At 36.1% G+C, this 24,642-nt stretch overlaps 1 protein-coding gene across 1 annotated transcript in view; it reads left to right on the top strand.

Moving 5' to 3' along the window:
- Positions 1-24,642, top strand: part of BUB1 (BUB1 mitotic checkpoint serine/threonine kinase) — a 56,865-nt gene that overhangs the window by 6,788 nt on the left and 25,435 nt on the right. The window contains exons 4-16 of the mRNA XM_074209272.1: positions 424-620; positions 2,073-2,116; positions 3,514-3,605; positions 4,351-4,403; positions 4,502-4,686; positions 9,590-9,741; positions 11,516-11,904; positions 13,954-14,009; positions 15,142-15,267; positions 15,355-15,465; positions 16,872-16,968; positions 17,958-18,039; positions 20,930-21,104. Coding sequence (XP_074065373.1) covers positions 424-620; positions 2,073-2,116; positions 3,514-3,605; positions 4,351-4,403; positions 4,502-4,686; positions 9,590-9,741; positions 11,516-11,904; positions 13,954-14,009; positions 15,142-15,267; positions 15,355-15,465; positions 16,872-16,968; positions 17,958-18,039; positions 20,930-21,104 — 1,759 coding nt within the window. The remainder of the gene's footprint in view (positions 1-423; positions 621-2,072; positions 2,117-3,513; positions 3,606-4,350; positions 4,404-4,501; positions 4,687-9,589; positions 9,742-11,515; positions 11,905-13,953; positions 14,010-15,141; positions 15,268-15,354; positions 15,466-16,871; positions 16,969-17,957; positions 18,040-20,929; positions 21,105-24,642) is intronic.

Below are 24,642 nucleotides of genomic sequence, written 5' to 3'. Positions count from 1 at the left end.
GGAATTTTGCAATATTTTGAAATGCATATGAAGTAATTGATGCATGCATTAATAATTAATGCTTTCGTTTATGAAATCCCAGGATATTTGGGAATGGGCCAGAAACTTGAAATTCAACAGAGGAAATTTTAGGACATAAAGTAATACTTCAACCAAGTAATGAACTTGTGGGACTTATCTCAGACTTAGTATAAGGAAGAATTATAAATAGACTAAAGACAATACAGATTTGTGGATCATAGGGCTAGAAGTGGCACCTAAGGAAACCTGAGGCATATTTAACTTTTAAGATTGACATTAGAGGCCAGCTATGCCTATAGCAGAACACTATATTGTTGCCAATATCAGGCAAAATCAGGAATTCCTACCATGAAACAACATGAAACATCTGAAAATAATATTTTCTCTTGCTTTTTAAACTAGGCTGAATTTAACAGTGAACCTCATCAGTTTTATGAATATATACACAGCCAAGGGATTGGTATCAGGTCTTCTGCTCTTTATTTAGCCTGGGCTCAGCACCTTGAAGTCCAAGGAGATTTACAACGTGTCAATGCTGTCTTTCATCAAGGAATACAAAACCAGGCTGAACCTACAGAAATACTCCATCAACAGTACAGGTGACTTTATCAGATTTCTAAAACTGCTTTTGTTAAGCTCTATTCTTTGCAGCACTGTTCTGTACATTATACACTATAGTGCTCATTCTTGACCAATAAATATTACCTAAATATCTCAAACTTAGTTGTTGCTTCTAAGTTGGATTTACCTTCTTTTAGCTATGGCTAATAAATATGACATGAACTGTTTGAGCAATAAGGGCAGAATTTTAAAGCTTCTCAGAAGGCACTTTTTAAAAATTATGCCCCCAAAGAATGAGAAGGGGAAAAGTGACCAAGATTATAGTAACCCTTTGAAGGACTTTTTGAAAAATATTTTTATGTACTTTTTTATACCTAAGAATAGTTTATGCACGTAGCAAGGGTATACTTGACCAAAACATAAGAAAGGAACTTTTGCAGACAGTTCTACAACATATATTAATGGTCCCACAACTGAACTTGAAGTTTTAGAGACGATAATATACCATTATGTTTATCATTGATTACAGAAAGACATTTAATCCAGACCATATCAAAAAATATAATGTTATAGATGGACCAAAGGATAGAATATTGCCAATTTATAACTTGTGTGCAAAAAGTTAGTTCTCTTTCAACTTTAAATCTGTGATCATATTTGACCAATTGTGTAGCAAGAATGAGGAGGTATATACCTAAAAGAAAAGGGATGGGAGAAAGAGGACAGGGGGAAGGGGGAGGGGGAATATAGGAGATAGAAGAGAGGGAAGATTGTGGGAGAGGGTAGTCAGATAAAATGTACTTTTGAGGAGGAACAGGGTGAGAGAGAGAATAGAATAAATGGAAAAGGGAGGAATAGATTAGTGGGAAATATAGTTAACAATAGCTACTGTGGGTGAAAAAATATTGAAGCAACTTCTCTGATGGACTTATGATAAAGAATGCAATTCATCCCAGAGACAGAGCCAACAGTATCTGAACACAGATTGAAGTATGGTTTTTTCCCCTTGCTTTATTTTTCTTAAAGTTTATCATTTGGGAGGGGGGACTATGTTTAATTTCACAAGATTATTGTATTAATGTGAAAATAAATAAGTCAAAGGGAAAAGAAAAGAATGAGGAGGAATAAAAGATAAGTGACCAGCCGACATGCTGAACCACTAACTAAAACCAGAGGAAGACCCAAAGCATTTTAGGTAGATTACCTAAGGCTAATTTTATAGAAAGTCATGAACAAGACTTGCAATAGAATGAAGTTTGGAGGGGTTGCAATTATTTTATTGGATAGAGAACTCATGTTGATAAAATTAATTTTTATATTATAATGAAGTTATAAATTTTTTATTATTATTTGTTATATTACTTTGCATGAATTTATTGATATTTTAATAGATTCATTTCCATTTCATTTTCCTTTTAACAAAAATGTATATTCAAAAGTGACATCCACTTGTGTTTGAATTTTATTCTTAACTCCCACTCCATTTTTAGTTTATTCCAGAATCGATTCACTGGAACACATTTGCCAGCTCAAGGTAAAATTTTATTTTCCTAAGTGAAGTTGTTACAAATTTAGGCAAAAATAATTTTTATACCTAGAATGCTGAACTAGATGATATAGGAGGATCCAAGGTAAATAGATTTTATTTCCCTATAGACAGCATTCTTTAAGAGCAGGAAACATGCAATAGATTTAAATTTTATGAACAAGTTTAATCATAAAATTATTCAGTTGTATAATGAAGTATATGATGTGCAAAAATCTATTTAACCTAAAGTGTATCTGAACTATAGTACTATTCTAAGATATGGATCTTGAGACCCATATGAGCTAAATAAGTTTTTTTCATTAATTGGATACAAGGATTACCCTAAGCAAAATTTTAAAGTAGAAGAAATGTCTTTAATATCCTTTTAATTCTCTTTTCCTCAGTATCTATTGTTTACAAATAGCTTCCCTCCCTCCCAATTCAGTATCCAAAACGTGTTTTTTCCCCTCAGAGTTCTTCTTTACATGATAACCTAATTCTGTGGCCCCCAAATACAATCCCCTTTCCCTAATGAGCCTGCTCTGACTAATTCACACAAAGGTAGCTTAATTTGAGCAGTTTTTATATTTAAGATGATTATTAACAAAACTAACTGAAATCTTTGGAATTTCACTTAGTGGGGGAAAAAATTTAGGTTGCATGTGGGAAGTTGATTTTAGCCATAAGGATAGGACATGTAGTTCCACTACCACATAGGTAGACCATCCCTGCCTGGGAGTGTACTTCTAGATTTAGTTCTCCTGCTAAAGAGTTTCTTCTTTTTCTCTGCTTCTGAATCCACAGATTCACAAAAGACTCACAAATTGAGTTTTTTGGTTAGCTATTTATCCATGTGGATTAGCTGTCCTATAATTCAAGGATTCCTACATTTATAAATTTCAGTGTTGGGATATCTAGTAGCTACTTGGTAAATGATTGGATCAAATTTAATTAAATTTCCCTCCCAAATGAGAGCTTTCTTTAAACATTATATTAAATAGAGGACTGTGTGAGGTGCTACAGAACATGCAAAAAAAAAGAAGTTGCAATTGGATTGACAAGTTTGTTCAGTTCAAACTAAATATTAAATTATATGTATTTAATGTTCCTCCTAGAAAAGACCACATTTCAGCAAGTTTCAAAATGATCTGTCTTGTTGGAGCTTGCTAAAATTTTTGAAAACTTTTGTCCCCTGCAGTGATTAAAACTGATTAGAAAACAATCTTTAGGATGTATTCATTAAACAATGGAAGTAGTTATGTGGCCTATGAATAGATGGACAATATGTGAATAATTCATGATCATTCTTATCAAATTTGTTGCAAATATAGCTATATCTTTTGTTTAATAGTTTTGCTTCTTATGAGTTTTTGACTAATTCCATTAATTTCTTTTTTTTTCAGAACCCCTTCACAATTCTCAAATTTTAAATCAAATGCCTACAAAAAGATTACTTCAAGGAAGTGCTGACCCAGCTTGCATCCCTAAAAGTCAGGTAATCAAAAAAGAAAAGTTATATAAACTTATGGGATGACTCAGAATGACCAGAGTTATTGGCCATTGATTACTTAGTAGAATTTGGCTTTGAAAAATCAAGTAGAATTTGAGAATTTTTGTCTTAAGGTGAAGTTGTAAGATATAACTAAAATATTTACTGACATTCTGAGATTACATGTCAAAAATTATTTATTATTATAAAATGTCCATTAGGGTTGGTGAAAAATCTCCCACAGAAAATGTAGTTATTGTCAGATTTTGGGTGAGAGTACTTAACCCAGCAAGTGAAGGCAACAAGTTTATACTCCAGTTCGATCAGTATTTGATATGCAAAACTACCTAGTCTAGCCTTAAACCAGTTTTTTTTTTTTCAGGTGGGGGTTCAGTTTTTCTTTGTTTTGAATTGGACACCACTGTAGTAGATCATTGCCAGGATTTTGCATTGGTGAATGTTTTTAAGAGAGTTTAGTTACCCCTGTCCCACATCAAGTAATGTATTGGATTAATTTTATTTTATATTTGACTTCCTGATGCCAATATCCCAAGTATTCCTTTATTGCAAGGTAAACAAACTCAGTAGAAGCCTCAAATAATAGTAGAGACATATATTTGCACATGTACTTGGTTAAAAAATAGGTACTTCATTCTTTTATTCGTTTCAAACTATTAGGCAAAGTTGACAGAGTAAAAATGTATTTTAATTCAGAGAGTCCATTTCACTTTTGTCTGCTTTTTTTTTTTAGGATTCACTTTCTTCTGTAGTGCAATCATCTACTCACAGTAAAGAACCAAAAATGCAAGTACAGATAATGCATAAATAATTGATTTGCTTTAAAGAAGAGCAGGATGAAGTATACAGTAGTAAATGCTATGTGCCATATCTCTCCATTACAGAGAACAACGTATCATCATTTCTAAATCAGGTTATTCCGTCCAGCAATCTTCTTTAGCATCCAGGAGCGATGTCAAGCAAATCTGTATGTACTGCAAAGATAAACTCATTTGTGGAGATTCAGAATTATCCTTCGAGGAACTGAGAGCTCAGAAGCACAAGCAAATGAGAAAACAAAAAGAATGGGGTATTTATTGTTTTGCTTTTTATTTGACTGTATTCTTTATCTCAAGGACCATGTGATCCAGCTTATATTGCATAATAGCCTTGTCTTGGAGAACTTGCAAAGTTCTCAGTTGTCATGAGAGCTAAAGAGCATTACCCTAAATCTTAACAGGATAAATAGCTAAAGATCACTGAAATTCTGCTGATGTGATTCTGGCAGTCAAATGAAGTGAATTTGCTTTCCCACATTTGCTTTGCTTTATATACTGCTACCTTCATTTTGAGGGAAAAGTTACTTGAACACAAACTTTCAGCAGTCTGACACCAGTAAGATTACAATTTTAATCGAAATCTTTTACCCTTTGTTTAATTGATTTAATCTTTGCTTCTTAGGGTTGACACATGATTTCTTTTTATCTGTTCTGTTTTGTTCATTTTTTGCTCCCCTGTCAGCTTCATCTATGTTGGTATGATTTAGTTGGATCTCATTCCAAGAATTACATAGATTTTTCTCCACTGTACTTAGGTCTTTGCTGGTGCTTGTAATCTTCCACTGTGCTCTTCTATTATTTCTTAAATGACTTTCTATTATAAACTGATGTTGGCCATCACTAACTCTCTCCTCTTGGCCAAAAAAACTCAAGTATTTCTAGACTCTTAACTTGTGTGTAAAAATGACAAAAAGAATATCATTCTAGAAGCGTTTGGACTAAGTATGTAGCAGGAGTGAGCAATAATAGATGGATGGCCCCAATTCTTCTACAAATACCCCCAAAACATAAAAAAGTCCTAGAGGAAGGTGTTAGGTGGATCATCAAAAGAAGATATAGATAAGACTCTCATCAGGAAGATGGGGATGGACTGCAATTTCGTTTGTTAATTGGTTCTTATGTTATCAAAGAAGACCAAAATGACATCACTATATTAGAGATGAGTTACTGTGTGTCAGCTCTGGTTGATCATACTGTACGGGCTGGAAATGTTCTATCCTAGGTTTGACACAAATAATATAGGTGAACACCTGGGGTAGGCTCTAAACTTTTATTAGTCACGTTTTCTTTGAGCTGCTTCAATTCTGTTTTGCAAATAGAGCATAGCACCCTCTTTGATGAGGACATGCCATGATGAGAAATCTTGTTGCCAGTGTCTCTCATGTCACACAATCATTTCCAAAGTTCTTAAAAGAGACCTTCAGGATGCCCCTGCATTGTTTCTTCTGACTCTCTTGAGAGCACTTGTGCTGTGTGAGTTCTCCATAAAAGTCTTTTTTAGCAAGCATATGCTTGGCATTCTAACAACATGGCTAGTCCATCATAATTGTGATCTCTATTAATGTTGGAATGTTTGTCAGTTTAGCTCAAGAAAGGACCTCAGTAGGTAGCTAGGTGGGACAGTGGATAAAGCACCAGCCCTGGAGTCAGGAGGACTTGAGTTCAAATCTGGACTCAGATATATTTAATAATTGCCTAGCTGTGTCCTTGGGCAAGTCACTTAACCCCATTGCCTTAAATAACTAAAATAAAAAAAAAAACAGAAAGGACCTCAGTGTTTGATATCTTCTTCCACTAGGTGATCTTCAGAATCTTCCTAAGCGATTGAGTTTCCTGGCAGGGTGCTGTTAGACTGTCCATGTGTCACAGGTATACAGCAATGAGGTCAACACAATGGCTCTGTGGACTTTCAGTTTAGTAGTTAGTCTAACACTTCTCTCCCACATTTTTCTTTTGGATTCTCCCAAATACTGAGCTAACTCTGACAATATGTGTCAACCTCACTGTCAGTGTATACACCTCCTTGGAAAGCACACTGCCAAGGTAAATGAACTTCTCCACAGTACTCAAAACTTCTCCATTTGCTGATAGTTCCACATATGGACAATGTGTTGCTGGCTCATTAGCACAAGCAGCAGAGAATCAATCCATACTTTTTTGCATCTCTGCTTCAGAGGTTGCATTGAGTGCACAATTATCTGCAAACAGAACATCATGCACCAACAGTCCCTCTGCTTTGGTCAACCTTTTCAAGTTGAAGATTTTATCATCAGTGCAGTAGCTGACCTTGAAGCTGTGTTGTGAAGGTGTTTGATAACATGACTGAAAACATCATGCTAAAAAGTATAGTAGCAAGGATACAGTCTTGTTTTACTCATTGGTGACCAGGAAATCTTGAGAGCATCATCCACTATCCAGAACCTGAGCAAGCACACTTTCATGGAATTAATGTACTATATCGACAAACTTCTCTAGGCAACCAAATTTTGACATAATTTTCCATAAGCCCTCACAACTAACAGTATCAGAGGTCTTGATCAGATTCACAAACATCATATATAGACCTCTGTTCTGTTCCTGGCATTTTTCCCAGAGTTGTTGGGCAGCAAACACATATCAACTGTTTCTTGACTTTCTAAAGCCATACTGGCTCTCAGGGAAGTGACCATCTTCCAGGTGAAGGATCAGCCTATTAAGAAGGACTTTGACAAGAATCTTACCAGCAATGACTAAAAGAGAAACACCCTTGTGATTATCACAGGATAAACTATTCCCTTTACCTTTATAGAGATAAGCATTGGAAGTATTCTTGAATTTCTTGGGGGATAACTTCTTCACGCTGTGGAATGTTCAGCTCATCTCTCAAGTACCTTGTTCCTATTACTAATCAAAGTGGCTCCATCAGCACTGTATAGTTGAGATTTACTATATGTATTTGACCCATAATGCTGTCATCTTAGAAATGGCTGAACTATTTTGCTGGTTAACCCTGTGGAGTTCTCATTTTTCATGTAGCAGCTTCTGTATTTCCCCATCATTTTCATCAAACTAATCTTGATATTTGCGAGTTATCTGACCCTGAAGAACAAATGCAGTAATGTATCAAATCTCTGAAAGCTCCCCACTCTTCTCCATCGTTGCCAACTGTGTGCTGGCTCAACTTTCCCTCCAAGTTAGCATCTAACTGTTCTTTCTCTTGACCATGATACTTCTGGAAGTCATTTTGCCTTGGGGCCTCCACTTTGGTTGAATGTGAATATTTACCTTGGAGAGGATGAGTCTGTGATCAGTCCAGCACTCTGCTCCACACATTGCTTTTGTCACTTACATCCTATCTGTCTCTTCTTCTTACAATCACATATTTGATCACAATCACATATGGCAATGTTTGTTACGGGGGTGTATCCAGGAAGTTTAAGTAAACAGAAGACGGTGTTTGTGATGAGAAAGTTATGAGAAAGTCTTCAGAAGTAGGTGAACATTACTGTGCTGTTTTCCAGCTCCATTCTCCTCAAAAACTCCTTGTCCTATCTGGAAGTTTGAGACTACTCCTTCAACATTAAAGTCACCTAGAATTATAAGCTTATCCTCTTAAGATACATTGATCATCAGGGTCTCCAAGCCTTCACAAAAGTTTTCTTTGACTTTATCAGGATTCATCTTAGTGGGAGCATAGGCACAGAAGATGGTGTGGAGTTTTCCTGCAAGTGGCTATCTCATTGTCATGAGCCTGTTGTTTACTCCTTTTGGTAGACATTCAAGCTTGTTGACTGGATTAGTTTTGATTGCAAAAGTTACCCCAATTTAATGGCACTCCCCTTCACTGCAGCTACTCTAGAAAAATGTGTATCCAGCTCTTACATCAGTAAACTGGCCTTCATTTGCCAGCCTTGTTTCACCCAGAGTTGCTATTTGAAAATTGAGTTGTCTTGCAACAAGAGCTATTGTCTTTTTTTATTTGTTTTTTGAAGAAGTTTTTCTACATTTTTTGGTGTTTCAACTGCAGAGTTAGATCTCTGCCTGCCTGCCATGATAAATATGCCAGGGTTGGGCAAGCAGACAATTTTTAGGGCACTTTTTCTAGCCCCTTCCTTACACCAGGAGGTGAGCAGTATAATCCTTAAAAGACTGCTCAGATTCCCAGGGGCTGCTGAATCCCACTATTACTCCCAGTGAGGAAATGACCCTATGGTCTGGGCATAGTGGTGACTAAAACTGTGTGCAGAGTAGTAGCTATAGCTCTCAGTGTATCTGTACCTGCTTCTTTGTCTCTTGCTTGTTGCCACAGGACTTTGAGATAGGAATGGTAAAGTGGTCTGGGTGATGTCTTTTGATTCATACATAAATTGACTTTAAAGTGAAGCACAGTTACACAAAGTCGTCCTCACTCTCTCTTCCAAAGTCATCATTGTCCAGTGTCAAGTCAGAGACAAGACAACTGATGATGGCTCTTGACACAGCAGATGACTTTGGCATCTCTGTGTAACCAAGCTTTAAGATTTCCATTGTATCTGCTTCAGCTGCCTTCATGACTGTTAGAACAAATTGTTCTTATCCATTCAGTGGATATACTTCATAAACTTTCCCAATGAGTTTGAGACTTCCTCGGTTACCCTCAACCTGGTTTAACCCATCTGCCAGGATTTACTAGGATGTGGCCACTATACATTGGTATAGCTTGGAGCCACAGGTGAGAGTTAGCTGGTTCAGGTGGACATCAAAGATGCAAAGCAAAAACTAGTTGCATTCCATGTGATAATAGTTTAAGTAATGTTCATTGTCATTTTAGAAATTAATCTGATTGATCTTTTTAATGCCCATTACCATATTTCCTTTTAATTCTCTCCCAGTGATTATTCTTAAGCTGATCCAAAGTGTGTGTGTGTGTGTGTGTGTGTGTGTGTGTGTGTGTGTGTGTGTGTGTGTAAGATTAAGCAGTTCTGAACCTTAAAAAATACCATTGAGGTAGACCAACAAAGTTGTAATGAAAATTTTAAATGCAGGGTTTCAGCAGAAATCTCCACATTAAGTACAGAAATTACCACAACTTTAAAAGAAAAATAGTTCTGAAAAATCACCTTTGAACATGTATAGATATATCATTTTGCATATAAGGCTTTAAATTAATATATTTTAATGTATTTATACATCAAGTCAATGAAGACAAGGAATACTTAAAAAAGAAAGAAGCTGATGCTTTTGAAGAGCAGCTTTTAAAACAGAAAATGGATGAACTTCACAAGCAGTTGGCTGAAGTGATGAAAACATCACAGGAAAATACAGCTACTCTCCAGGGTAGATCTGAGGTAAATTCAACTGGGCAAATGTTAACAGCCTATTACAAATGAAGCCTGGGGTGGGGGTGGGGTGATAAAATGAAAGCATCCTTGCCCTCTAACTTATCTGCAAAGGGCAGAAGTACATGTGCTAAGCATGTGCACAGATACTCAAGTAGTTAAGTATTAAAGGAAAATATGAGGGAATTTGAGACCAGACAAAGTAACGGTATATTTGGCCTGGGAGAATGAGGGGAAGCCTTCTAAAAGAGCTGGCACCTGAGCTAAGCTTTGAATGAAGAAAAGGATTCTAAAAAGTAGACAGGAAGGCATGGGAAGGTACTGTTTTTGACTCTCACAGTTATAAATGATGACACTATTCCATGGCAAAGACTGAACCTTCTCCTAAGATTAAAATTGGTCTTTAGTGCTTTACTTTATTCTCCCTATTATAACATTTAGTTTTATTGATTGGTAGCCTTCAGAGTTTTGAAAATATTTTAATCTGATATGCCAACTAGACTTCTTTGCTGTTTCAACATTGTCACAATTTAACAAGAATTAAGTTCTGAGATAACAATGGTTATAATTTCTCCTGAAATTCTCAGCACACTGTTAAAGGTAGGAACAGAACAAGAAAGGGAGTTTAAACTCTATTTTCCCATGTATTTGAATCTAAAATTTCTGTGACTTCTATAGTTGGGGCCAATGTAGCATAATGGATAGAGCACTAGACTGAGAGTAAGATTTGGGTTTAAAACTGACCTTTGATGCTTAACTGTGACCCTGGGGAAATTGCTTAACCTCTCTATACTTTAAACAATTCTTGGATTTATCTGCAAATTTCCCCCACACTGATAAATTCAAGATTATTCTCATAATCATATATATAGGCCATTCATGTATCACTAAGCCTGGGGATGGATCCTAGTCCAACCTGCTCATTCTGGAGTTATGGAAATTGAGGTCCCAAGTAGTCAAGTAATCTTCCCATAGGAATCAAGCCACGTACTATTCTTTTATGTCTAGTTCAATTTGCTTTCCACTAACTATAGTAATAAGACAGTTAAAATAAATGATCTCTTGATTTTTAAGAGAAAATCCAAGACCAGTAAAAACCATCATGGACTTGTGTGTCATCCCTTTTCATTTAAGTATTTTTCTTGTTTATTGGTAAGGCAAATAGCATTGATATAGTCACTCCTTATCAAAATATCTACATCTCCCTGCACACACACACACACACACACACACACACACACACACACACACACACACACATTCTCTCTCTCTCTCCCCCCTCTCTCTAGATGGGTGATTTAGTTTTTGTTTTTCCTCCAAAAATAATTCATCCATCAAGCACCCACTATAGGCAACTAGTAATGAAATGATCTGAACAGAACAAACTTTTTGCTTCCTAAAGTGAAGAGAGTTCAGTAATCAGAAAGATTAATCATCAGGTCTCAGTGATTAAGAAGAAGCCAAAGTTAACCCCATACATGGAGTAGAGAAGGCTATATTATGATAGTTCCTTCCAAAACTATCCAAACTTCTTCTTAACAAGAGCTATCTCCATTTCCTCTGACATATATATGTAAAATTGAAGCCAGTGATAGTCACATATTTTAGTAACTAATTCAGGAAAGTTAAAATTCTCTAAGACCAAGTTAAAAATACCAACAAAGGGAAGAAAGTATTCATAGTTGAAGGCATTTCTTCCTAGGGTGTAGATACTCTTAATAAGACTGAAATTATCCTTTAGTAACTTTGAACTTAATTTCTTCTTTTCAATTCACTTTTAAAGGCTCATCCAGTATTTATGAGGTCAAGTGCAAACTTGCGACAAGAAACAACTGGACCATATCAACCCAGAAACCAACAGCCCTCAGTTAATACAAGAGACCAACAGCCAATGGCGTCTCCTATTGTCCCATCCCCAGCAAAGAATATTCCTGCTACCTCTTTGTTACCGAAAGTCAACCAAGGTATTAACTGTCCTCTATCTCTGAGGCCCCAGCCAGGCACAGACTTCCCATTTGCAATATGCAGAAAGAATGCCAACAAAGTGCAAGAAGATCCTGGAGAAAATCAAGACCATCATGGGGCACAAGCTAACAACAGTAACATGAATGTTATGCCTAATCCTTTTCAAAAGCACTTCGTGTCATCTCATGCTCTGGAATGTAAAGAACTGTATGTATAAAATATCCCTTTTACTTTTCACATTTACTCAAGTAGCAGTTGCATTAGTGAATAACTAGCTTATTCTAAAACTTCCCTCTAACTTCAAGGATTTACTTTAAAAGAAGCATAGAGTTTACTGCATTTCCTGTTCCTTCTTGAATCCAACTTTTTTCCTGTATGAAAACTCAGCTGAATACTTCTTGAGATTTACTGAAGAAAATTCAGCTTTAAAGTTATCTTTGCTTGCCAGTCTTAAACTTGGATATGGAGGGATAATTCTTAAAATAGACAAGGCTCTGATACAGTCTCTTCATACATGTTTCCTTTAGTCTCCCAGGAGGAATTGTGTGATATTACTATCTAAGATATTCTCTGCCAAAGTAAAATCATGTAATGTCTTGAAGATTTTAATTTTGACAGATTTTACATTCTGATGTTTTTAACTTGCACTATGAGGATTCTAATTTTTACTGTATTAGTTATTGAAATCTATGTTTGGCTTTAATTCTACTTCATATATATATGCATATAATATATATATCCAGGAAATTGGACCAACCTTTGTCAAGAAGAGGAAAAGAGATAGACCAAAATCCTGATTGTCTCCTAGAACATGCCATTCTCTCTTTTCCATAACCTCAGTAATGCTTGTACTTTACCATTTCCTTCTTCTCTCTCCACTTTTATGTTTTATGGCAGCCCCTTTATTTTCAGTAGATTCAAGTATTTTTGATATTAGCAATTCACAAAACCCCTATAAATTTATGGAATTAGAGAATAATATGATCGTAGCCTAAGAATCTTTTCTTAACTTTTTTATACTGATCTTAGAGTCTGGCAGCAAGGCATCCTGGACTTAACTAGCCCCTGCTCCCACATTACTAACATCAAGCTTCTCCATGTGGAGCTGCGATCTTCCCTGGAAAATTACTCTGTGGCACATTTGCCTCCTAGCTTTGTTCTCACAGGACCACTGGCTTCTAATCAAGTCTTGTACTACATATAACTGCTTCGTTACTAAAATTTCCCTCAATTTTAGTTTCCAGTAATCATTAGACCTTGACACTAGCAAAACTGCTAAGTGTCTTCCTCATCAGCACAGCCAACAGCCCCTTCTCCAGAATGGCTGTTGCCATAATGTTCCTCTCCCTATATTAAGGAAGTATGCCATTTTTATACAATTTATAGTTACATATGCCATCTACACTCCTTTCCACACTGAACAGAAGCTGAGTGGAAGGAAATAGTGGTTGCCATCTAGTGTATCTCATACCTGAAAAATACATACTTTAAATCCTTCCAGCCTTAACTTAATGCCTGTTGGGAAGTAGAACCTCCTAAGGGGTTTTCTATATTGTTCTACTCTGGAATTTTCCTAGACCTCAAAACAAAACAATTATTTTTATCGAGGTGTTTTTTTTCCTCCCCTTTATGCTCCATCCTTTGTAAATGTATGCTTAATCCTCACAGATCATTAAAGTATTCTTATTACCAGACTATTCTTGGTTCTAGAAGTATCATTAGAATTGCCATAAGTGATGCTTAATCACTGGTTTTGAGGCTAGCATTTAATACTTGTTTCTTGGTGTACACATGGACCACAGAGACTTGAAAATGAATTTCAGTCAGAGAACCATGGAGCTGTGAGCAGACTATAGCTTGTAACCCATAAAGGACCTTGAAGGAGGAGTAGAAATGTCCTCACAGAAATAGATGATAGGAAGAGAAATGAGAGCTAACTGTTGGACAACCCAAGTGCTCCCCTCTCATTTTCATAGTGTCAAGAAAAAGGAAGGAAGGAAATCCTCTCGAACATAGGTTGTCCCTCCTATGGCAGATTTACAGGAGAGCATATACAAAACAGGCATATGTAGAGTAATTACATTCTGCACTGTTAGAGGAAACATTCAGAGTGAGATCACATAGCCATTTGAGTATTTAATACTGGTCATTTTTCTTTGAATGTTTAAAAAACTTCCATCTCTGCTTTGGAAGCAAGAATGACTGGAAGAGGATTGATTGCTATAGTCTGACTACTTGTTTTTCTTTTTCCATTAGATCTCTGAATAAAAGTAGTAATGAATCAAAATTATATACTGGACCACAAGTTAAAGGTAATTACTCAATTCTTTTTATGAGAAATTATCTCCAATTCATAAATGATTGCAAAATACCTAAGTTTATTTTGTTGTAATGGAAAAAAACCTCTCTTTCAGGGAGCCTCGATCTTAGATTCTACTTAGTTTTTATGAGCTGATATAAAATTTTTTGTTTGTTTTTATTGTTGATTATTATAGATCTTTGACACACAAAGAGCTTTACATATAGTAATGTGCATGAATGGATCTGTCCACATTGTTCAATGCTGAATATTCTCACTATTTGTCCCCCAAGTCTAGACATTTTCCTTTCTCACCAACATGATTTAATACCACTAGTCCTTTTAAGACACAAATCAAGCATCACCAGTTACTTGTTTTCCAGACTCCTAACAGTTTCTACATATTGTAGATGCTTAATGAGTGCTCATTGTCTGATACATGGGCATGGAGAAAGCATTGGTTCAAAGACAGCAGTTAAAGAGTCTCTTTTTTTTGCTCTACTACTGGCTTGCTGCAGTCATAACCAAATTACTGTATTTCTCTGTACTTATCCTTATCCATAAAAAGATAATGTTTAGGGGCGGCTAGGTGGTACAGTGGATAAAGCACCCGGCCCTGGAGTCAGGAGTACCTGGGTTCAAATCTGGTCTCAGACACTTGATAATTACCTAGCTGTGTGGCCTTGGGCAAGCCACTTAACCCCATTTGCCTAGCAAAAAAAAAAAAAAAAAGATGTTTATATCCCAGGTATAATGTAAGGATAAAATAAGATTGCTCTCAGGCTGAGATTGTTAGAGCCAAAGGAAGCCTTGGAGCTCATCTGATCAAATCCATTTATTTTACTGGTGAGGAATCTCAGAGTAGGTAAGAGATATGTCTAAGATTATATAACAAAGCAGTAACAAAGAAGACACTAGAACTCAGGTATTCAGGTTCTCAGCCCAGTAATTTTTCTTCTGTGGAAGTGCAAAAAAGTGTTATAAATGAAAGTAGTAGTATGATTAGTGGTAATATATTATTGAAAATGTGAGAATAAGTGACTGAAAATGAGAATAAAATTCACTCAAATAGTAGTAAATCTTTCCTGAAAATTATGATTTTGGTACTGTTCTGACACTCCATTTTCTTAAACAATTTATACTAGCTGAAACACCTTCACTTTATGGTGTAAGTACTTCTCATGTAACCCCCAACACATCAGCAGGAATGATACAGGCTACACCATCAAGAGTCCAGCCTTCACCCACTGTTCATACCAAAGAAGCTCTAGGTAAGAGGCCTCTTTGACTGCATCTTGCCATGGATTTATGAAAATTCTGCAATCATCTTGTAATGAACTTTTCCTTTTTCTTTTAAGGTTTTATAATGAATATGTTTCAGGAAACTTCACATCCTGAAGTTTCTGTTGAAGAAGATAAACTTTCCTCTCTGAATCAAGATGATGATGTATTTAAGGACCATTCCCAAAGTAATGACTTTCATCTTTCATATTATCAGATTAAAAAAAAAGCTCACCCTTTACTAAGGGTTATAGGGCACATCAAGAATGATAAAGACATGGTCCCTGGTCTGGGTGGGATTACAGTCTAGATGTTGAGGTGAGAAATTCCAGAACAATAGAAGATGACTAATAGGAAGCAGCTAGGTGGCTGAGTAAATAGAGTCAGGAAAATCTGTGTTCAAATCCAACCTCAAACACTTAATAGCTCTGTGGCTGTGGGCCATTAAGTGACTGTACTTAATCTCTGTTTGCCTTAATTCATTGGAAAAGGAAATGGTGAAGCACTCCAGTGACTTTGCCAAGAAAATCCCACAGATAGTTTGGTCCTTGGGGTCACAAAGAGTCTGATGTAACTGAAGGGCTGAATAATAATAGTAGAACATTATAATTAAATGACAGAGACAATAAGTATTAGAGGAGTTTAAAAAGAGAAAGCACAGTGGGTGGGGGTGACCAATACAATTAAAGTCAAACCTGATGAAAAACAGAAAAATAATAGGATCTCCTGTGCTGGGAAAATGCAGAATATTGGAGGACCTGGGTTCAAATGCTGCCAATGATGCTTAGACTAGTTAATGTCTCACATCCCTTCTAGCAATATGATGTCTCACATCCCTTCTAGCAATATGATTCTATGAGTAAAGGTTCAGAGGACAGTATATAGGATTGGCCATAGGAATTTTCTTTGTTAATAGATAAGGCTGAAAAGTAGGTTAGTAGATCAAACGTTTGAATGTCAGACTAAAGAGTTTGTAGTGTTTGCTTATTTTTATAGATGGTAGCAAAGTAAAACGATGAAAATAATACATTAGATTAATTAATTGAGTGGTGATTTTACAGGATTAATTAGAATAAGGAGAGAGACATGCAGTTGCCTAGGTACATGAATCTCAGGGGAAAAGAAAAAGTGGAGATGAAAGATTTTATAATAGAAGAATCAGCTCTACTTCATGACTAATTATGGGTGGATGAGAAATGATGGAGTTGGAGTTAGAGTGGTTCAAAAAATGTGGGAAGTGGAATCATATATGGAAGAAAAATGATGAGTTTAAAGCAAAACTAAACACCTGAAGTGTCAACACTTTCAAATATTAATCAAAAATTAAAGAAAAAACTCAAATAAAATAGTCATTTTACAAAAATTATATATACAGCTCTTAAGGTACATTTAGATTTGAAAGAAACAAATATCTGAATGTGTTTTATTTCTAAGAATTTTCTTCTTGGAGGGGTTACCTAAACATTTGAAAAATTGATATTGTTAATTTAATTTCAGAAACCAGAAAAATCTAATTAGTGTTTTATTAATAAAGTATAACAATAAAAATGTCATTTTTCAGCATCAAAATTGATCACATTTAACTATCTTGTAGAGACTATACAGCCCCTGGGAACTTGGGGAGTTAATGATGTTCCTTCTGTGTCACCTGCCTTTTCCATTTTTGAAGATGGAAGTAAAGAAAATGCTGGGTAAAACAACATAGTTTAAATAATTTGGGGGGGGGGGGTTGGAGAATGAAGCATGACATATTCCTCTAGGTTCAAAAGATTTAGAGCTATCAGGAGACTTTAACAATCATCTTGTTTAAATCTTGTCATGAGACTGTACAGATGTATAGAAGGAAGTGCTGAATTTATAATCAAAATACCTGAGTTCACATTCAAACCTAGCTACTTTCTACCTGTGTGACCTTGGGCAAATCATTTTCCTCAGGGTATCAGTTTCCTCAAATATAAAAAGAGGATGTTGTGCTGGATGTTATCAATTCAACCCTTAATCTAGGGACTGATTATATTACAGATGAGAAAGCTGGGACCCAAAGGCCTTGGACAATAGCTTGGCTAAGAAGATTTGGATAGTATATAATATACAGTAGATAATCATCTCTCATTCTGGGGATAATTAAATTTGTAAATTTTGATATTTAAAAAGTAGAGAATGATTTTACATTAACTGACATTTCAAAGGGAAGCCATTATCTAGGAATATTATTATATTTCATTAGTAGATAACTGATTGTTTAGCATAGCTCTCTAAATTCAATAAAAATTCTTTTGCAGAGATATATTAAAGATATAGGGAATTTCAATACATGGGAGTAAGTGATAATGTCTACAGATTAGAAAGGCTTCAGAAAAAATATTGGAAAGAAAAAATGGATTGCTTAGGTGGAGGAGGTGGGGGAATGCCACATTTTCCAATTCACCACCAGACCTTTTCTTTTCATGACAGAGTTTTGAATGGAGTATTAAAGATTCCTAACCCATTTTTCAAGACAAATAAGGCTCTAATTTTACGACAAAAATTATTTAAATTTATCTTATTTTCTATTTAACTGTTTCACTGAATAAAGGATAGAATCTTATCTAATCGGACAGCTGATTTTCTTTTTGTCACCATCTTTTCAGTCTGTCTTGTGCCACTCAAATTTATTTAAAAGATTACCAATCTTTTCTAGATTAACACAGCCTAAAAACAAAACCTTGGGAATCAGATTCTTCGGTGAACAACCTACAAATAGATCTGCTTCCAAACCAAATGTAAGTATAATGGGAAGAAAGCATTCAAGCTCATTAGCTTGAAATCATTCACCCCCTCTACAACAACCATTAAGGGGACCGTAATGCTCATTTATTCATTCATCCTTTGAAAAAATGTGTATTAAATAGATGAGAAGAATCTAGGGTAAAGATTGAAAGAGGAGGTGGCTGTGGACTTTCAGTCTTGGAGAGAGGTGAAGGAATGGAATTAGAGAGGTGGATGATTTAGCCTGAAGAATCACTTCCTATGACTGAAAGGAAGAGCAAATGTATAGTGTTGTGGAGGGGTTTTGAGAAAGAAAGTTGTGGGAATAAGGGAGTTCCTGTACCTGGGCATCTATCATTAAAAGATGAGGGTGAGAAGAAAGAAAAATGTTTAATACTAGATAATATAGACTGTGAGGAAAAAGGGTATTAAGAGTTGAAGAAAAAGAATTGTCAAGTTATCACTAAGAGCCCAGCTGAGATTATCTCATTTGTAGTAGGCTTCCTTTGTTTTCTCCAGCACTATTCAACAACCCTGTAACTGAAAATGAGAGACTGGTTGGTGGGTTCACAAGTGTTATAATAATTAAAAAAGAATGTATGTGAAAGAATTTTTGAAGACCTATACAAATGTAAGGTATTATTTTAGAACATCAATTTAGGAATGAGATTCCTAAGACTTTAGGATTTGAAGTTAGTGAAATTGTAGCAGTTTACCAATGTGAAGAGTAATTTATTTTTCTAAAAGTAATTTATTTTAGTCCCTTTAACTTATCGCTTCAAATATCTTGGGAAATGATGAAGAATATGTATTCACAGCACATTTGGGCAGGGAGGTAGGCAAATAGACAGCAGACAATTTGAAGTCTAACAGTTAATGAATTCAGTTGTCACAAATTTAGTCTAAATCGCCCTTCACAACAGGACTGACCTAAGGAAAGCTTTCTCCACTGTTAATGAAAACTCCAAACTTCATCCTTAATCCATATTAAAGTGCTGCAAGATTTTTAATAAACTTATGGAGTGAAATATATAGCTTTACCTTTTGAAGTTGAAAGGGAAAATCCAAAATTAGTAACAAGCCAAAGTTAGGAAGCATCAATTCAATACATGTGCTATATGGATAACATTTTTCATTGCTACTTTTACCCAATATACAACTTTAGTCATTAACCCTGTAGTCTTTTTTTCCCCCCTGCTTTTAGGAATCTTATCTACTTCCATGGTTTCAGTTATCACTTACTAGATCTGAATTTTCTCTATAGCTCTAGCTCAATTTTTTTATTGCCTGCTATACCCCATCCCCAGTACCCACCAATACTAAAAATATAACATGTCCAAAACCAAATTTATTTTTCTCAACTCCCAAACTGCATGTCTGTCTTCCCTACTTCTTTCCAGTTTTCCCTATTTCTTTCCAGTTTCTATAATTCTACATTTTTCTTCTTAATTTTGTACTTTTTTTCCTTCCTTCATCTCCTATATCTAATCAGTTGTAAAAGTCTATAAATTTTAATACCTTTACTTTACTTCATTTTCTATTTATCTGTTCAGGTTTCTTTTTTTTTCTTTTTTTTTTTTTAGGCTTTTGTAAGGCAAACAGGGTTAAGTGGCTTGCCCAAGGCCACACAGCTAGGTAATTATTAAGTGTCTGAGACCAGATTTGAACCCAGGTACTCCTGACTCCAGGGCTGGTGCTTTATCCACTATGCCACCTAGCCGCCCCTTCTGTTCAGGTTTCTAATCTTATCTGAATGTCCAGAACTTCCCAACTAGTCTTCTTTTTTCTAGTCCCTCCTCTTCTGGCATGTTATATATCTCTGCCATATCAATTTTTCTAAAGCATAGCTCGAAAGACATCATTCCACCTTAAGTAGCAGAATAAAATAGAAACTCATTAGAGTAACATTCAATGCCCCCTGTAATATGGTCTCAGCTTCTCTTTTACCCTCCTACTGCTTATCCTTCATTGTAGCCAAAGCAAGATTATTCCCTATTCCTCAAATGTGCCTTCTATTTCTCTGTCTCCATACCTCAATTCAAACTTTTCCTTGTGTTTGAAATGTTTCACCTGCCTTCTACCCTTGACCCATTTCTTCCTGTCACATTTTTAGGTTAATCTCAAATGCCTATCCTTAATGAAGTCTTTGCAGTTCCCTTCCTCCTCCCCCCACCACCACTAAGAGAAAATCAATAGAAAAATCCCTTCCTATAGAAATAATTTCATTTATACTCTCCTTAATGACAATTATCTCAGAGAATAAGTATAATGTTTATCAAACACCTTATAAATCTTAAAGTATTACATAAATGCAAGCTGTAATTCTTGATATTATAGTTGTTTATTTACCTTACCCACTTATACCAGATTTCAAATTCTTTGGTTGACTATTCTTTCTTACTGATTTTGTATCTCTCAAAGTGCTTTGCACACAGTGAGTCCTTGATAAATTTAAATTGGATTGTATTGGATTTTCCCTCAATTCCTCCTTCATCCTATGTGCCTGGTATGCCATTTTGCTAGCAGGGTGGTACTATAACCTTAGAATGTCCCAATCTGAAAAACAATGCTGAATCTTCTGATAGTTTGTATTCTACAGGTAGTAGTCTTAGATAATCTAATCTCTACTGTATTCATTCTGGCAATCTCTTTGACCTTTTTCTTAGAAATAAACCAATTAATTACTTGAATTTTATATAATATCTTTAAAAAAACAAAAATCACAATTGTAGGCAGTCATTATTGACTACTTTTATAGTAGTATAGGACTAAAATAGCTTCTTATGTTTAACAGCTGTTAACATGTATTACCTTTGATTCATGTCCTTTGTATATCTTAAAAATATATCAAAACCTAAAATTTCATTGGGAATGAGAAGGTTATTTTTCATTATTATATTTTAGGAAGGATTTCAGGCAACAGAGCCCTTGGATGACTGTACTATTTGGGGTGTACGCTATAATAAAACTTTGGCACCTAGTCCTAATAGCACAAGAGATTTTACTTCTGCTGCGCAACTTGCTTCTACACCATTTAACAAAATTTCCATGGATGCATGGCAAGCCCTGGAGGACAAAGGTAAGTGTTAACTATATGTTTGTGCCTTTGTGAACCACTGTTCATACTTTAGTATTCTGACTGGAAGTCTTTAATAGGAACTGTGTGAATTGTAAGGAAAAAACTCAGTGGACTTCCATATCTTTACTTCACCATAGATAGTTCTGGCATTTATAGGATCTTCTTTCTTTTTTGAGATTTAATATCCTAAGTTGTCAATAAAATTGACAAGTAGTATTTGAAGATATATATAGACATTTGACTCAACTATATCAGACAGTTGTATACACTGTTCACTTTTTCCAGATCCCTTAACAAGAAATGATAACTGTCCCCATCAAGGTAGAGTGGAAGGAGCACTGCCTTCAAATTAAGGAGATCTAGATTTGAGTCTTTGTTCTGAAGCAGCCTTGGGTTCAAGGCTACCTTCCATTTACTTTTCTTATCCCATTTTTGTAATGAATTCCTTCTCTCCTGCACCTCTTAGAAGACCCAAATTTATCTAAAACTCACTTCAAGCACCACTTCCCACTTGGAGTCTTTTCTGATCCCTCCCTCCAAAATTATCTAGTATTTACTTTTTGTATAATCTTGTGCAATGGTTTTCCCTATTAGAATCAAAGTTCCTTAGGGAAAGGACTGCTTATTAATCTTTGTACTTAGTACTTGATAAATGTTTGATGATCAGTTGATTGAATCAATAAACTATCCCGTGACCAACAGCTGAAGCAATTTTCCTTCACCCAGTCCTTCTCAACTCCCTCTCCCAGAATCCTAAGCTTCCTACAGGCTTCAGCTCAGGAGCCCCTTCTGACATGAAACCCTTCCCATTTTCTCCAGCCCAATGACTTTTTATTTATCTTCTCCATACTTAGTATGTAGGCATATAGTGTATCTATGGACCTACTGCATGTGTGTATATGCTGTTTCCCTCAGTAGGGTGTAGGATCTAGAGGTCATCTAGGGAACAGGCATTTCATTTCTGTCTTGTTTCCTCAATGCCTGATACATGGCAGAGAACTGGTTGATTTTAATTGCATTTTAATGATGATTTCCATGAGAATTACATTTTAAGTTTCTACCATTTTTATAACCTGAATAACAACTTCTAAAGATATTATATTTTATTAAAATGTTGTCTTCTTGGCTCATCAAAGCTGAGTAATTATGAAAGTATATTTATTCAATAAATATAACTGACTTAAAGTTCTTAGAAGTTATCTACTGATGATACTGAGAACAGCAGGCAGCAAGATGAAGATAGAAGTGATTGTTCTCTCCTTTTTTTTTGAAGGCTGTTTTTAAGGGTGTTCACTTTGTACCTTCTGTATGGATGTTTACTGATGTCTCAATGTTAATCATTCCTCTCTATAAAGATCATTACTTAATAAAAGCTGAATCTTATTAAGTTTATCATCTAAACCCAAAGAATCATTAGCGTTTCATTACCAACTTGCAGAAATCTTCTTTCACACATGCTATCACTTTGTAATGTCAGTAATTACCCATATCCTAGAGTCAAAACTTTTCATCTGACATCACTTTTTATTAGCAGTAGTTAGCTAAAACAATAATGTATGATCTAAAGAATTTCAGTCAAGTTGCTAGACCAAAGTATATCTTAATGTGGCACAGTTTCTCCTAGTCCCGTTTGTTTAAAGTCATGATTACTGATCAGAGAATGAGAGAACAAAATTCCTGACTTATGATCTTGTAAGTTAGAATTTTAGTTACTTTTCTTTTATATTTTTTCTTGTTTTTATTTATATTTATTTTATTTTTGTACAAATGATGTTTTTTATACATTATTAAAATATTCTTGTTTAAGAGTAAATGTAATATCCCCTCCCCCCAAAATATAGACCCTCATGAGCAATAAAGCAAAGGAAAGAGGAAAAAAATTAAAATTAAAAATAATAATAATAATAGGGGCAGCTAAGTGGCACATTGGATGGAGCACCAACCCTGGAGTCAGAAGCACCCAGGTCCAAATCCAGCCTCAGACACACAACAATCACCCAGCTGTGTGACCCCGGGCAAGCCACCCAACCCCACCCACTCTGCAAACCCCCCCCCAAAAAAATTAACAATAATAATAATAATAATAATAATAATAAATGTGCATCAGTCTGTGTTCCAACACCACCAGCTCTGCCATGGGTGGATCACATTCTTGAGGATAAGTCCGTCACAAAAGCTACTTCCATAATTTTCCACTGTTGACATTGCTGATCACAACTCCCTCCATTCCTGCTTCCCCACTACCATACACTATACTTTCTCTCTCCTTTCACTCTGTCCCTCTTCTTAAATGTGCTGTAGGGTAGCTGAGTGGCATAGCAGACCCATCACAGGCCCTGGAGCCAAGAGGTCCCGAGCCCACCTTCCACCCCTAAGGCCCAGCAGCCACCTGGCCCTGTGGTCCCGGACAGGCCATCCAATCCTAACCCCTTGCAAGAAGTAAAAAAGAAAATGTGTTATATCTGACCACTCTCCCCCATGGTCCACCCTCTCCTCCATCACTCACATCCTCCCCCATCCCCCTGTCCCTCATCTCTCCTTATTCTAAATGTCTGTACCCCATTGAGTATATATGCTGTTTCCTCTCCAAGTCAACTCTGATGAAAGCCAAGTCAACTCTGATGAAAGTGAAGGTTCCCTCATTCCTCCTCGCCTTCCCCCTTTCCATATCATTGCAATAGCTCATTGTAATAAAAAAAAAATCTTATTATATGAAATAGGTTATTCTACCTCTCCTTTCTCTTACTCCCATTACATTTCCCTTTTAGCCATTGACTCCATTTTTACAATATGTTATATCTTCAAACTCAGCTCTCTCCTGTGCTTCATTCACAAAAACTCCTTCTACCTGCTCTATTAAATGAGAAGTTTCCTATGAGTATTATCAGTATCATTTTTCTATACTGGAGTACATGTAGTTCTGCTTCCCATTCCTGGATCTGAGTTGCCATGGCCACGCTGCTTGCTGAGTCCCCTCACGGCTGGGCTTCACGTGCTCCCTCTGGCACAAGTTCCCCCACTGATCTTCCAAGTTGTGCCCGGTACTCCCCAGGGTATAGGTCAGGAAACTGCCCCCCCCATGAGCATGGCTCCCAGCACCCTAGGGCTGCTTCCGGGAGGCTGAAGTTCTTTTGCTCTGGTGGTCCACCCCTCTAACCCCGTGCAGCAGAGCCTCTCCGCTCTTTGCCCAGTTACCTTGGGCTGGAGAACTGCCTCACTGGATCCCTCTGTGGGTTCTGTCTCTTGAAAATTTAGTTAGAGTCCTTATTTTATAAGTTTTGAGAGAGAGCACAAGAGAAGCTCTTCTCCTGTTGCCATCTTGGCTCTGCCACCACCACCCCCCCCCCCCCCACTTTTCTTTTAAAGAAAGTTTCAGTAAATTGGAAAAAGTCCAGCATTAAACCAAACTTGTTACACAGTTCATTCAACGAAGTTCTAAAAGCTATTTTTAAAGGAACTCTAGTTCAATTAGTAACTTTCCCCCAAACAAAGGCAATGTTGTCTGACCAATTTCCATTAAAAGTTCCTAATCTTAAAG

This window comes from Macrotis lagotis, chromosome 1 (assembly GCF_037893015.1).
Source record: "Macrotis lagotis isolate mMagLag1 chromosome 1, bilby.v1.9.chrom.fasta, whole genome shotgun sequence".
Taxonomy (NCBI): Eukaryota; Metazoa; Chordata; class Mammalia; order Peramelemorphia; family Peramelidae; genus Macrotis; species Macrotis lagotis.
Note: the sequence above shows the minus strand (reverse complement) of the source record. Positions and strands in the feature narration are given on the sequence as shown.